Source organism: Pituophis catenifer, unplaced genomic scaffold (assembly GCF_029215685.1).
Source record: "Pituophis catenifer annectens isolate HBS135680 unplaced genomic scaffold, rPitCat1.0.hap2 SCAF_7, whole genome shotgun sequence".
NCBI lineage: Eukaryota > Metazoa > Chordata > Lepidosauria > Squamata > Colubridae > Pituophis > Pituophis catenifer.
Genome location: NW_027256887.1, coordinates 62,310,838 through 62,326,836, shown reverse-complemented (window position 1 = coordinate 62,326,836; position 15,999 = coordinate 62,310,838). Strand labels below are relative to the sequence as shown.

The 15,999-nt window shown below is 37.1% G+C and overlaps 1 protein-coding gene across 2 annotated transcripts in view; it reads right to left on the bottom strand.

Moving 5' to 3' along the window:
• Window positions 1-14,396, bottom strand: part of TMEM184B (transmembrane protein 184B) — a 35,596-nt gene extending 21,200 nt beyond the window's left edge. For both annotated transcript variants that reach the window (XM_070947426.1, XM_070947427.1), the window contains exons 1-3: window positions 14,196-14,396; window positions 8,130-8,352; window positions 3,220-3,385 (exon numbers count right to left, since the gene is read on the bottom strand). In XM_070947426.1, coding sequence (XP_070803527.1) covers window positions 3,220-3,385; window positions 8,130-8,333 — 370 coding nt within the window. In that variant the 5' untranslated portion in view covers window positions 8,334-8,352; window positions 14,196-14,396. The remainder of the gene's footprint in view (window positions 1-3,219; window positions 3,386-8,129; window positions 8,353-14,195) is intronic.
• Between the last annotated feature and the right edge of the window lie 1,603 nt (window positions 14,397-15,999).

The following is a 15,999-nucleotide window of genomic DNA, read 5'->3' as shown; positions in this document are numbered from 1 at the left end:
AATCATTCTCACAGAGCTCTTTCCTACAGTCACATATTTCTGTACATTTCAGTTCTTTGATATTTGATTGTTTTCTGCTTGGGCCTCTCTTGGAGCTAGAGGGTATGCTAGAGAATCTGCACTAGTGCTGTAAGAAACAAACCTCACACTTGGAGATTGGTTCTTTTTTAAGTCCTTATGTTTGGGCCTAGCTCTGGGGATATCTTGGTTTAGCCACCTTCTAATCATCCTCTTACTCTTAGGATGAGTCACCTAAGGAGGGCATGACATCAATTCCCTTAAAGAGCTTGTCTCAGAACAAAAAGATGTCATGCCAAATGTTTTAAAGATAATTATGTTCTGGAAATGAGAATATTTATTCTCTTGAATTGTGTGATCAAACTAACCACAGCATTTAAAAAAAAAATAGGAGCGACTTTTTTTTTTTGCTGAAGATAACAAATACAAATGCATTATTTTTAGATTGATGGTTTTCTGTGTCAATTTCCTGCTCCAGGGGTTAAAGAATGGCCCAACAGGATTCTTGGCCTAAAACTAATCAAGAAGAGCTATTTAAGCAAACTTGAGTTAAGAACACTCAAGGGAAAGTCACCATTGAATGATTTTGACTTTAAGAAAAACTAAAACTGGCCACCATCTAATATGTATCTTGGTCTTCCAAAAAGTGAATGTTATTTAATTCAGAGAAACGATAAGGAGGACCCTATGATAGGAGAAGCTGGTGGGAAAAAGGGTCCTGCAAATGGGTAGACGTTCCTAAAAAAGAGGCATTAAAAACACAATTATAAATAACTTGAATAACAGAGAACATAAAGAAGCTGGGGTAGCTGAACAAAAAGCTTGCAGCAGACTTGAAAGCAAAAAACGATACACAAGAGACTGAAAAGAGGATGACATTTGTGTGGTCATAAAGGAAGATAGGAAGCCTGGAATTGTAGAGCTGGAAAGAGAAAGCTCATAATGAGCTCAGCTGAGCAAAGGAGGCAGTGAATATAAAAAAGGTGAACATTTTTAGGTATGTCCAAAATAAAACAAAAATGAATTAGTCACTCAATAATGATGACAAAAGGTTAAAGAAACAAAAATGTAGAGCTTTTGGTTGCTATTTAATTCAGTCTTCTACAAACAAATCATACATGATCTACTATGATATTACAAAAGAGAGAAAAGGCAGGCCTGAAGCTTGAGTTAATACAAACACAATCAGGAAATGTTTGTCTATTTTCATTACTTTAAATTTCCAAATGCTGGTTATTGGTTTCCTGAAATACTGAAAAAAACTTGATGTCCTGGTTCAATGCTGAACTTAGAAAAAAAAAATCCATCCTTAAAATGTATATAAATAATTGCAATTTTTCTCCTTTGACTACAGCATTGGCCATAGGGGGACCTTTTACTTAAAAAATGTACTTTAAGGCAAAAGCTTGTTTACAAACTTGCACATGCAGAACGTAACAAAACAAAACAAAAATAAACACTGGGTATTTGGGCCAGCCACTCCCTTTTAGGCCACCTAATTCACAGGGTTACTGTTGTGAAGAAACATAGGAGCCTGCTGAAATGAACAGTAGGACATAAACCAAATAAATAAATACAATGTTAATGGAGAAAATGCTCATAACATTTGCAGGTAAGTGTAAAATGTGATGGAATATCTAAAACCCTATTACTGCTGCTCTGTGAGTGAGATGGATGGTCTCTAAATTTGATAAAATAAATAATTCAAACATTCATTGGAGAAATGTCCTAAAAAGTATGAAATTTTGTACAATTCTTCACTTAGGAAACAAACATTAAATATAAAGATAAAGGATTGGATTATCTTGTTAATAATGGAATATGAAATTTATGAAAAAGATCTTGGAATATAAGACAGCAGTGTGTTGTTTGCAAAGAAGGAAAAAAATCACTTCTATACTGTATCAATATATTTCTAAATTAGAAAAGAATTGTTCCCCTTGATTCTGCTCTGATTTGTCACATACTTTTAAGAAGGATTCAGTCTTTGGAACAACTTCTCAGAAAGGCAGTGGGGATGATTGGGAACTAGAGCTAGGATCCACAAAGAGAACTGGAAAGAGTTGGATATTAAATTATGATTAAAGGAGTACTATAGCATTCTTCAAGTACTTAAAAGAATGTTATATACAAGAACAGATACTCCTCTGTTCATCCTGAAATCCAAGCAGGACTTTGTGTCAGCCCCTCTGGAACCACCTGTGCTTCGCCGGGCAAAATACTACACGCACGCAAAAGGAATAAAGCCAGAACCCGGTTTAATCGTAGCTTACGTGGCGCTTAACAGTAGGTGCTGAAGCCCTATGTGGATCAAAGTCGGATACGTTCATACACTGCTCGAGGGGTTTTATAGGGTTTGTGTAATTATGTGTAATAGCGCTTTCTAATCAACATGTATCCCTCACAGCTGCCTAGTTTTTAAATCCGCCGCTTGTCTCATTTACTGCAGCTGCGTGAGCTGATGATGTCATCCTCAGTGCTGAATCCGCTGATTGGGTTGTCTTTATCCTTGGGCGCGGAATTGTGACATTGTCCTCAGTTCATCTATCGATTGCTAACTGTCAACCCCCCTTCCTATACCGTCCGCCACCGTATACTACCGTGTAGACTAAAGCTAAGCGCAGCACACACCCCTCCACCGTGCCATGTTGTTGTAAATTCATTCCGGTCATTTGTCGGCAGTCCCCTTGCTATGGGCTTTCTGCTGGCACTATGGCGCTGTGTGTCGAGGGGTACTTGACACTTGACACTTTGGCATGAAGTATTTGCTGCATGGGGTGTTTGCAGACAGCCCCCAGAAACAAGTGCCTTTCAGCTGCATGTACAATGGGGTTCTGTCCTGCACCCAGAGAATCTAGAATACCTGTCAGTTTATATCTAACTTCCTTTTCTACATAACAAGAAATATCTACTTACATCTCTTTCTCTATTGTAGAATATCACAAATTTTATTGGTTTTAAAAAAAGGCCTTTTCTCCCAATATCCCAATTGGCTAATTCAGAGAACTTCAATTCTGGAATGCAGAAATTTATTATCAATAGGTGACGCACTCAGGGTGGGCTTATGGATATCTTATTATCTTGGTCAGAAACTGCATGTACTTTTACAGAATCAAATGTAAGAGAAACAACATCATATCATTTTTAATATGGTTACCATTCCTTCCTTTTCCCCCCTTCCCAGGCTTTCAAACACCTTACCTTCATAACAATCCCGTATTGTCCCAAAATAAACATAGTACTGGTCATTGGTGAAGAAAAGGAGACTGAGCCATGAGTCAACAGCATAAATGGGAACAATGAAAAGGATCCTGACAATATAGCGTTGCTCATTGGGGCAACTGTAGCAGCGAAGGTGCATGTAGATCTAAATAAGAGAAAATGGAGGCTGTGATCAGAATCCAATCATGGAGTAAAGAAAATCAATGCAAAACTCAAAGAACTGGGCACCCCAAACAAGAGTATTTTTCCCTAGCTTTCTTATATTGAAAGATAATAATTTAGTCAGATGTATTCACTGGAAGTTGTGTCTTCATTGATTATAGTTAAGATTCTGCTTCTATTACCCTTCTATTGTTATTCTAGAAAATAACCTGTGAGATTAACTTACAAAACTAATTAATAAACATACAACATGCTCCAAAATTATTTCAATTATATTCTCCATAATACCTTTAATCTCATAAAAAAAGCAATTGTCTTGCAGTTCATATAACAGAAAGATGTAAATTTTATTTTCAGTGAAATTCCAGTGATACCACAAAACAGGAAGTTTGCCAATTCAATATTACAAAAACAGCAATGAGAATTTTAATGAGATGATTTTCCATTGGGGTTAATTTTAACGTCAAAGTATACCCTTTTAATCTAATAGGATACAATCTATGATTAGTCACAAAATGATAACAATATCATGCAAAATAACTGCAAAGTTTTGCTGTTTTGCTTGATTAAAGTTTCATTTTGTTTCCATGGACAGCCAACAGAATTTACAAACTAGAAAACTTATAAACTGGAAGCAAATAGGGGTCTTTTTGCTTATTCTTAGCATCTGGCAATCAGAAAGTACATAGTTTTACAGACTCATTTAATTATAAGATCACATCTGTAAACTATAGACGGATCCATGAATGTCTTTAAAAACTGTTAGATCAGTGCCCATGATAATCTTTTGTAGCAATTCTATAACAGTAGATACATAATGGAATAGGAATTCCCTTTCCTGTACTCTAGAATTCCATTAAGAGTCATGTATACCTGATCCAAGAGTCATGTATACCTGATCCAACCAGGTCAAATTCTGAAGTAGAATTAACAAGATGAATAGATGTGATGGAATTTAGCAAGGATCCCCAGAAGGGAAGGAGTACATGCCAGATGAGTAAATGGCAATTCAGTCCAGATATTATGCGGTAAGAACCCCTCCCTAATAATTCACATATTATACATGTAGACAGCGAAGTCCTCAATCTGGCAAGAGGTTGTCTATAGGGGTGAAACAATAAATAACTCATCTTGGAAGAATTACTGTAAGCCATTCTTGGTTTTGGGCCTGAGAGTAATCCACTTCTGAATCCTAATCCACCAGTTGATTCAATCGCATGCAGAAGTTCAATAACTGATAGTCACTATCTAATAATTAAACAGCGCTCAACAAGATTGCTAAATGGCAGCGTTTACTTATATAAGTATAATATTGCAAAAGAGAAAGTCGCATTTGTTTCGCGTTGGTATCTGATAAGTCAGCAGCTAGACTTTATGGTAGAAGGGCTAAGGTGGGACAAAATTGGGTATATCTATTCTTCTCACTGTAATGAAATTAGTCATAACGATGCTGACAGATAGAATGGAAAGAAAGAATTGAACGTTGCTATTTATTCCATGTACTAAGACCAAACAGAGATACAAAGCAAGAAGATAATGCCAAAGGGCTGTTAAACCTTATGAATCACAGCTTTTCATCATCAATTCATCCTCCCACCTATCCCTATATAATTAAATGTATAAAATTCCTAAGTTAGCCGAACACATTATCATGAGTGAAGTGCATCGCTTATATACCACAAATGATGAAGAATTCTAGAATAGACTTTTTTTCTGCTATGTATTCAAAATGGACTGTGATTAATATATACATGTGTATATTTCAATTTCAAATTCAATTTCAAAGAGCCTTGATAGTACAGTGGTCTAAGCACCCTGTTATTAACACAGCTGCCTGCAATTACTGCTGGTTCGAATCTCTCCAAGGCTCAAGGTTGACTCAGCCTTCCATCCTTTCTAAGGTAGGTGAAATGAGGACCCAGTTTGTGGGGGCAATAAGCTGACTTTGTATAAATATACAAAAGTATGAAGGCTATTGCTTAACGCATTGTAAGCCGCCCTGAGTCTCCGGAGAAGGGCGGCATATAAATCAAATTAAAAAAAAAAAAAAATTCAAACCTTTGTCAATGCACAACATGTGTACAATGAGATTGGCTGAGCCTTCCTTAGTGCACCCCCACAACACAATACATCGCAATAACTCACAGTGAAAGAAAGAAAATCCCTAACCAAGTAAATCATACTAACAAACACACAATCCTCTATACATATATGTGCATAACATTACAATATGAGTATGTGTGTATATGTATGTGTGTGTGTGTGTATATTTATATATATGTATGTCTGTGTGTGTGTATGTACACACACATATAGAGAGCATATGTATATATATATATATATATATATATATATATATATATATATATATATATATATATATATTTGTGTGTGTGTGTATATATGTGTGTGTATACACACATATGCATGGACATACACATATATATAAAATAGGCATCAAAATTTCATTTTTTAATGTGTGCCAGTATGTTCACAGAAAAAAGTGTCAATAAAGGTTATCCTATCCTATCCTATCCTATCCTATCCTATCCTATCCTATCCTATCCTATCCTATCCTATCCTATCCTATCCTATCCTATCCTATCCTATCCTATCCTACCTTATCTAAATGTCTCCAGGGCTGAAATGACAATTTGCCTCATTATTTTCAAAGCTAAAAGAGACATTTGATTTTCTGTAAATTTCATACTGCTCCACTTTTCCCTATAAATTACTGCCTAGATTCTTTTTTTGAAAAGAAGTGGGCATAATCAATTAAAAAGCAAGTTGGAAAAAAATACACTTGGCTTCCTAGCCATTTCCCATTGGCATATCTGCAAAATTTTGAACCTTATTTCTCTTATACACTATTGATTTACATTAGTCTTGAAATTTTCAGTAATCTTATGTTTAAGGAATTATCATCACTAAAGGGGAAAAAAGCCCAATGCTCTTTTTCAATACTTTTTTTGGTTTGTCCTAAAATAAAGTATTAAAGGATGATCACACTTGTACATTAAGGAAAACAATTTTGGAGACAGGACCAGTTTAAAGAATTTGGAGACTCAATGCATATCAAGTTTGCAGCCTCCTCACCTCTAAATTTAACACTGCAGAAGGGTTATAAAATAAATTAAAATTAGCTATTTAATTTATGCATTCAATCAATAGAATACTCACAAAACTTGAACTAAAAATTAAACATATATCTCAAAGAAACCCCCTAGATATAAAATCAAAATATAAACTGTTTTAATTTTAAAACATTCAAATTCTTCTTTAAAGAACCATACTTCCATTGGCAGAGAAAAGCTGTTTATTCAAAAAACAAATTGTCCTACAATTATTGCCATGAGTTTATCAGCGCTCAAAGTCAAGTTATATCACTCAGAATTACAGTGACCTACTTTCTCTTAAAAGTGCAGAGGATTTTGAACAACACAGAAGCAGTAACCCTTCCATACTGCCAGGAAAGCTGTTCAACCAAAATATAATTCAAAATCCAAATCATATAAAACATATTTGTGAAGCAATGCCTTTGCTTTAAATTGCAGATAGGACAGTTTGGGAAAGAATGCAAAACAAAAAACACAGTAGAGGAAGAGGAGGAAAGAGAAACAGCATGCTTTGTAGCCCTTTGTTCTAACAAGAGATCTGTGAGTACAATAAAACCAGTTGCTATGCAGTAAAATCTTGCTTAGAAGATTAATCTATCAGCTTCATCTATTTGGTTGCTAAAATGGACGCTGTTATCCAGTGGGTGGACATGGCCCTTTAAAAGTTCTCTCAGCCCAATGTAACAACTGGCTAACACAGAATTGTGCTAACCACTAGGTAGACAGGCCTGCCCTGAATCCATCTTGGCTACAAGATGCCTTCTTGTGGACAGACCAGCATAGGCAGCTAGTTTCACACCCTATGACTGTTTGCACATAGAGGTAATCCTTGATTTATGATCAATTATTTAATGAGTTACAAAGTTACAATGGCCTTGGAAAAAGTGACTTTCAACCTATACTTGTATGTAAGATCATTGTATCACCCCCACTGTCACATGACTGAAATTTGGGCACTTGGCAACCAGTTCACATTTACAACTGGTTGTAGAATCCAGTGATCACAATTTGCAACCTTTTTGGCCTATTTCTGGCAACAACAACAAAAATGCCTATTGGGGAAGCTGATTCTTTTAATGACCATGATTATTTGCTTAATGACTATTATAAAATTGGGTCCAACTTGATTTACTATTACAACAACTTACAACAGAAATTCCAGTCCCATTTGTGTTTGTAAGTCAAGGACTATCTGTAGTCGTGTTGCCAGGTACTCTGTTTACCACATTGTCTCACCCACCCCCAGCCTCCATTTTCCTGGAGCCTAATGCAATTACATATATTGTACCGTCTTATAATAAGATTGCTTATATCAGGGCTGTCAAACTCCCAGCCTGTGGGCTGGATGCATAACATGCTGGCCACACTCACACCCAGTTTAGCGAAGGGGAAAAAAGTCCTGATACACCATAAGACGCTGCTATGACGACGTGAGTTTGACACCCCTGGCTTATATATACTGCAGGTCATTACATCATGTAAAACAGCAGTGCTTATAGCTGAAAGGAGACTGGAATATGTTAATGGAATAACACTTTGGAAAACAAGCTCCTTCTCTACTAGATGGAAGTTGATGGAGAGCAATTCAACATGTTAAATTGTTTGTTTTACCTGGTGGCAGGTGATCAGCACAGCTGTCCACACAAAGAAACCTGAGATGGCCTGGGCAGCTGTTGTCATAAGGAATATTGGCTGCTCCACTGCAGTGAGGCTGCCATCCTCAGGCATCCTGGATAAATTAGGGGCTGTGGCAGGGGTGCTGGCAGGGGATTCTGACTCAGGCACTGACATGGCTCCAGTTACTACAATCATCATTATTTTTTGTTGTTCAAACCTATAGGAAAATTGAAAGAGGAGGAAAAAATCAGCAGAATGACTTGAAATAATATAGAGATAATCCAACAATGCTAGGACAAAACTACATGAATTTTAGAAAAAAATTGCCTTCAATGCTAAACATACAGAGGAAATAGTTGATACAATTTATTTATGCATTTATGATATACACAGCATGGTTATCCTTGAGTTTAAAAAAAAAACATAGAAGGTCAGAAGAAACTAAACTGTAGAAATGTAATGTGCATTATTTGTTTAAACTCAAATCTATAAAATATTGAGATGTGCACTGCTCAAAACTGGCTTCAATTTATGTGTCTTATAAGCCCAGTAAATAACTAAATAAATACATAAATCCATTTCTGAAATTGATACAACCTTCCCTCCAAAAAAGAAACAGCAGCAATCCAAAGTGCAACATATACCCTTTATGAGATAATGTGATACTAAAGACAAACCAGATGCTTTTACATCTACAGTATGTAGTAATCTCCGTAGTCAGTTTATTTTTAAAAATGATATAAAGTTCTGATACTTGACAGACTTCGCTAGAGATTAGCCTTGTAAGACAAGTACATATGTAATTGGCAAACAAGCTATTAAAATATCCTTCAGGTACCGGTAATTACTGTATTTTCTTTGACAACATTAGCCGGGTGACTTTTATTCTGGACAAAATAATGTCAAAATCCAGCAAAGCCATTTAGTTTTAGAAACCCAAAATTATACTCTATAATACTGATAGTTTTTTGACTTACAATCACAATTGGCCATGGAACTTCTGCACCAAGTTATGTGGTTGTTAAGTGAGCCACACCCAATTTTACAACCTTTTTTTCCCCAGCAATTGAACAAATCATTAAGAGAATCTTGCTTCTCCCATTGACTTGTTTGTCAGAAGCTAGTTGGGAAGGTCACAAATGACAATGACTTGCCCCCAGGATGCTCCAGCCATCATAAATACATGCTGGGTGCCAAGTGCTTGAATCCCATGACTGCAGGAATGCTGCAACAGTGCGAGGAGTGGTTGGAAATAACTTTTTTCATCACTGGCGTATCTTTAAACTCTCATTAAACAAATGGGTGTCAGGGGCTACCTGTCTACTTATGATCATAATTGGGACCAGAATTCCATCACTAAGTTATGCAATCATTAAATGAAACTCGCTCAATTTTACAACTTTTTTTTGCCATGGTCGTATCAAACAGCGGTTAAGCAAATCTGACTTCCCTCATTGAGTTGGCTTGTGGGAAGCCCCCTGGGAAGTCTGCAAAAGGTAATAATGTGACCTCGGGATCCTGCAATTATTGTATCTACATACCAGCTGCCAAGTGCTGAAATTTTGATCACAGGACTGCACAACATCATGTTGGTTGTAAATCAGTCGATAAAAGGCAAATATGTGAATAATGGTGAAAATCGGAGGGTGTCTTCTTTGCAAGTATATTTTACTTTTACCTAAAAGCAAAAAGCCAATCTTGCTGAATTGGGAATCTTCCTGCTAATTTCCCTAAATAATGCTCTGCACTTTGTCCCAAAGTTGTACCTGGGCTTCTTCACTGATCCTAACTATATCAAAGATAGCAAACCTGAAAGGAATAGTACAAATTATTACTTTTTTTTTTTTTGAGCCTTCAGTGTTTAATAACAGAAATCAGCAAAATAGAAGTATTTTTCCTTTGTTAGCAGGATCAAAGAAGCATTGCAGGTAGTCCTCGATTTACGACCACAATTGAGCCCAAAACTTCTGTTACTAAGAGAGACGATTGTTAAGTGAGTTTTGTCCCATTTTGCGACCTCTCTTGCCACAGTTTTAAGTGAATCACTGCAGTTGTTAAATTAGTAATTTGGAAGCCTAAGTAATCAGGCTTCCCCATTGACTTTGGTTGTCAGAAGGTTGCCAAATGGGTTCACATGACCCTGGGACACTACAACCGTCATAAATATGAAACAGTTGCCAAGCGTCCGAATTTTGATCACATGACTATGGGGATGCTGCAACACTTGTAAGTGTGAAAAAACAGTGATAAGTCACTATTTTCAGTGTTGTTTGTAACTTCAAACAGTCACCAAATGAATAGTTCTAAGTCGAGGACTACCAGTATAGAATCTGTATTGGTATAGATGTAATAGTTGTTTTTGAGTGAGTGGAGGATCTATATATGCAGTGCTGACTAGCAGAGAAAATTGACTTTTCTTCTTCATCTGAACAGGAGGCTTAAAACTTCTATTTTTGAATTCTTGCTTATCTATAACTAAAGATATAACAATAAATGTTTTAAGCCTGTGATTTATTTCCCACAAACTACTACAACATGCTTTATTGTTGATAAATAATCTGCATAACTAGAACTAGACAATTTGATTATTCAAAATAACCTCAGATGCAAATCCATTTACTTGATCCATCTCAAAAATAACTGGACATTATTTTGAAGAATTAAGAGGGCGGAAAACTATGCCCATTTCCATTCTAACTTGATCAGTTTATGAAAATTAATCTCTATTTGCAACATTCAGTTTTTGTTTCATTTCTTCTTAATACTGTGAATACAGATTGCCATAATGATGCTAGGAAAAAGACACACCCTAGAGTAGCCTTTGTCTGATATATTCAAAGGAAAAGTAGTAAATTGTAACTAGACTACTCCCTTTTGACTTATTTCCTGTCTCTTTCCAAAGAAAAGAATGTCCTGACTATACCACATACATATATTTTACAATTCCCCCCAACACATGCACCAAAGAAAAATAGAAATTAACAGAGGAGAAACACTCTTGAACAAGTATTTCATGGTAAAAGGCTTTCATTGTTGATCTGCATAACTTATTTAACATAGAAGATGAATAATGTAAAATAACTTGACTGCTTGCATACAGAACAGTGAAAGTAAGTTAAAAAGGAGAAATAACTAATATGGGTGGAATGGGATAATCCAAATAAAAGAAAGTTAGACAGGTTGTATATGAGCAAATACAAGTTGAAAAGTAATGTTATATGCTTAAATTTTCAATATGTACAGTACTTAATTAAAGATCTTTATATAGATGATGAGCCTTCCATACAAGAAACTGAATATATGAACTGCTGCAGAACATACGGTGATAGCTGGAAACAAGCCTTAAGAGTATTTCAGGTAGTCTCAACTTATGACTATTCATTTAACAACGGTTTGAAGTTATGACGGCCTAAGAAAAGTGACAGCCTGTACTTGACTTGCACTTGTATAACTGTCACACTACCAGCTAGCATTTACCACAGCTCCACCATCTTATATGTGATCACAATTTACAACCTTCCCAGTTGGCTTTCAACAAGTCAGTTGAGGAAGCCAGATTTGATCCAGTAAAAATGGTCATAATTCCAGGTCCAATCACATGTTGCCTTGCTTCACAACTGCATCATTTAGTGACTGATATTCTGGTCCCGATTATGGTTGTAAGTTGAGATCTACCTGTGCAACTTCTGCAATTTCCATAACATAGTTTCATATGCAATAGTTTTCATCATAAATGCCTTTAGCCTGCAATATATGACCAAGGCTAAATATTACTGTATAACGTGAGCAACAATAGTTAATATATATATTTAAAAGAATACTGTACAGCAGATAGGATTTGCTTTTTAATTCACCCCTCCCCTATTTGTTTCCAGTAAATTGCATCCCACAGGGATGATTAAAATGATCACCATGCTGCATTACATGTTCACATCTTCATGTTCTTACTCCCTGGACACAAACTAATCTGTTGCCTTCTCATTCAGCATTTGCACTGACAAACAAAATTAGTGAATACTTTTGCTATTGCTAGTTTGTCTTTTTAAAAAATGAAACTCCAAGTCAGAAAAACTTGAGTAAAATTACATCAGACACTAATATTCTAATTAAAACATACAATATAGCTTTGATAAATTGGCAATATGAATGCAAAGCACTATTCTTTCAGAAAGTAATCTGCCATGTATTGAAAATTGTTATTTGCAAGATCCATCCTATCTTAAAAGTTGCTTTGATTTTTTTAACCATTGTGAGAGTTAGAGATTAGTTTGTAAAGACTCCCAAAGGGTTAAACAGGATTAATTATCTTGATAGAAATCTAAGTGTAATTCTAAGTGTAATTCTTCAAAAACAAATTAGGTAAAGTAATTTTAAAAATGAGTTAATGCATATTTAAATCCTGTCTTCATTAGTTTATTATTGTCCTCTTTCTCCTTGACATCTATACCACTGGCAGCAATTTTAAGGAATTGCTGCTGTTGACCATTAGTTTGTTTCTAAGATATAAAAAGCCACTGATCACTATATACAGTAATATACAGTAATATCTATTTATTCTTTTCAGAAGACTGACTTACATTTAGCTGATAATGAAAATTTTAAAAATGAAGATATGCTGCTGAGCTATGAAGTATGAAGGATATTATGTACTGTGTACATAACACTTTACATAATCAATAGATTTCTACTTAGTAAGAATAATAGGCATCTCTGTATTTTGAAATATGGGGTGGTGAATTCAAAGTATGTCATGATTCCCATTGTCAAGCAACAGGAAATAATCAATAGCACTGAAACTGTAGAGGATGGGAAAGGTAGGAGATTCAACTAGTGGAAAGATTGGAGGAAGAGATTTTCTAAATTAGCATGCTTAACTTATATAAACATTCTACATTTTTTTAAAAAAATGACCCTTCAAATTTTAGTATTCATACAAGTTCTCAGATGGAAAGAATAAAGTATATCCTATATGAAGTGTACATAATTATTCAGGTAATCACACAAGCCATCGAGTAACGTGGCACTCAATGTGCCATTTCTCCTACAACCATTCCTATCAGAACTTGTTTTTGGTTCACTGTGCACAGTATCCATATTTAACCCCACACAATGTACTTAAGAACCATGCTGCCTCTCTGACAAACCATGTACTATAAATGTTTGAATTGCTTTAACTACACTGGAAAAAAACCTGAGCTGTCAATTTATATAGATACAGGTAATCCTCAACTTACAACAGTTCACTTAGTGACCGTTCGAAGTTACAATGGTACTGAAAAAGTGACTTATGACCATTTTTCACACTTACGACTGTTACAGCATTCCCATGGTCATGTGATTTACCCTCAGATGCTTGATAACTGACTCACGTTTATGATGATTGTAGTGTCCGTGTGTGTGTGTGTGTGTGTGTGTGTGTGTGTCATGTGATCATGTTTTACAACCTTTTGACCTGCAAAATCAATGGGCAAACCGGATTCACTTAACAACCATGTTATTAATTTAACAACTGCAGTGATTGGCTGAGCAAATGGGCAAGCAAAGTTGAAAAATGGGACAAAACTCACTTAACAAATTTCTCACTTAGCCACATAAATTCTGAGCTCAATTGTGGTCATAAATTGAGGACTATCTGTAAAACTCATACTCCATTATCACAAACAGAGCCCATATCCTGTTGCTGACAGGTAACTCCAAACCCACTTTCGGTGGTGCCACGTTGATCTCCTTGTAGACCTATGTTGTGCTTACTCACTACCCACAGCTATTTCTACTACCGCTCCACAGAAGTGGGCAACACCAATGTGTATCCCAGGACCTCCCATCCTCCTGCGCCATCAATCCCGGGCAGCAGTTTGCTGCTATTCGCCTTTTTATATCTTTCTCACTCACTGTAAGAATCATCGCGGCCAGATGCCCGTCAACACCGCGCCAAGTGCCGGGCAACAAACTCCCCACTCCACCCGGAGGAGTCAGGCCACCGCTTTGCCGCTATGTCCATCATCTCAGAACCCATCCCTCCTCCCCATCCCTCCCTCCAGCTTCTCACTGTGCCCTCACCGCCACGAGGCACTGCAAACACCAGCCGCCCTGTCGCCGCCGCCGCCGCCGCTCCCCTTCCCTTCTCTGCCAGGGAACCCGACCCTCTGGGGCTCAAGGGAACGGGCAGGGGGAAAGGCCCTCAGGACCCCATGGCCGGGCCGGGGCTTCCCCGGTCAGTTCCGTAGCTTCGCAGCTGCTCTCCGTTCCGTCGCGGAGCCACTTGTAAACCCTCCACCGGGGCTCACCGCCGCGGCCCTAATGAGCTTGGAAGAAGAAAGGGGGGAGGGTGGGAGGACGAAAAATTGCACGGATGAAGACGCGAAATTGTACTGCGCAGCCGCGAAGGCTTCTGGATTCCCTTTTCGAGCACCTCCCCGTTCTCTGCTCCCCTCCCGCCTGAGGGGGAAAGGGAGGAGCTACAAGCGGGTGACATAACCAGTGGCCTCTCAGGAGATGGCGGCCCCCCCCCCCAACTCCCCGCCTTCGGAGAGAGATTCTCCTGCGGGCCTCAGCGCGGCGGACGCGGCTGCTTAAAGATGTGGCGTCGTGGTTTTTCTCGCTCTCCATCTTTCAAACAGTTTGTTCTTGGGGCGAAAGTCCGAGAACAGTTTCAATCGTTTTAACATCCGTTTCAATTTGTACTTCAAATTGAAGTACAAGGTATGAAAATGTGAGGGAAGGTCTTCTCCTTGGATCTTTAGGGTGCACTGCAGGCGGTCTAGTAATGGAGCGTGTTCTTAAGTTAGAGCTAACTTCTTTAGATTTCAATGATCTCCAACTATGCTTCATGTAATCTGCAAACCCAACCAAAGAGTCCTGGAGTACTCCAAATGTGTTGTCTACTTTGTAACATTTTGGAGAAATTCTAGAATTTAGACATCATATGTTTGGGGGAAGTTTTCTTGGCCAATGAAATTACATAGCTATGTGTGCTTTCACTGCTGTCATGTGTGCAGGAGATAATTTTTGGTTCTGGATATAGTATGGTAAAGACAAAAATCTAGGGATATTATTCATCTAGACTAGGGATTCCAAAAGGTTTTGTTTTCACACGTCCTTTTAGTGTAATCTTAATGTATACACCTCCCTTAAAAATTCAAACACCAACATCAACCAACATGAATAATGAAAGCATTACTGTACAATGAATCTGTTTGGGAATCTCTAATCTAGAAAGTCTTGGTTAAGCTCGTTAAACCACGTTCCATTTGAACTTGGAAACTGAAAAGGTAGAAAAAAAACCCCATTGTTTAATGAATACAAAATTGCAGTTTTTCACACAATTCACTATTCTTATTGTTGATTGATAAGATGAAAAAAATATTTCTTGTTGATCTTCTTGCAAGACGACACTAGGGGATGCTCTTGAAGCCAGAGAGAAAGAAATATCTGAGGCAAGGATTTGAGAAAAAAAATACGTTAATATAGATATGATGGTATCTTCTCTCTTTCCTTTCCTCTCTCACACAAACATGCAACGTGGATACACATTGCAATATCCTTTTGCTATATTTATTTAAAGCCTTTGCTCTTCTCAAAATTGATCTCTTTGCTGCAAATGTTTGCCCGGTTTTTGAAGACCAGATATGGTGGACCAACTTTCTTTATATATTTGAAAATATAGATGATAGATAGATAGATGATAGCTTCCACTCAGTATGAGTATTAAACACTATAGCATATCTTTATACCTTGAGTCTATTGAATCACAAAGCTAACATCAAGATAAATGAGAGGAGAATCTTCATCCAAAATGATGGTTCCCTTGAGTCCAGATCTCAATCAAGGGACTTGAGAACAAGGCATATGTATCCAAAGAATG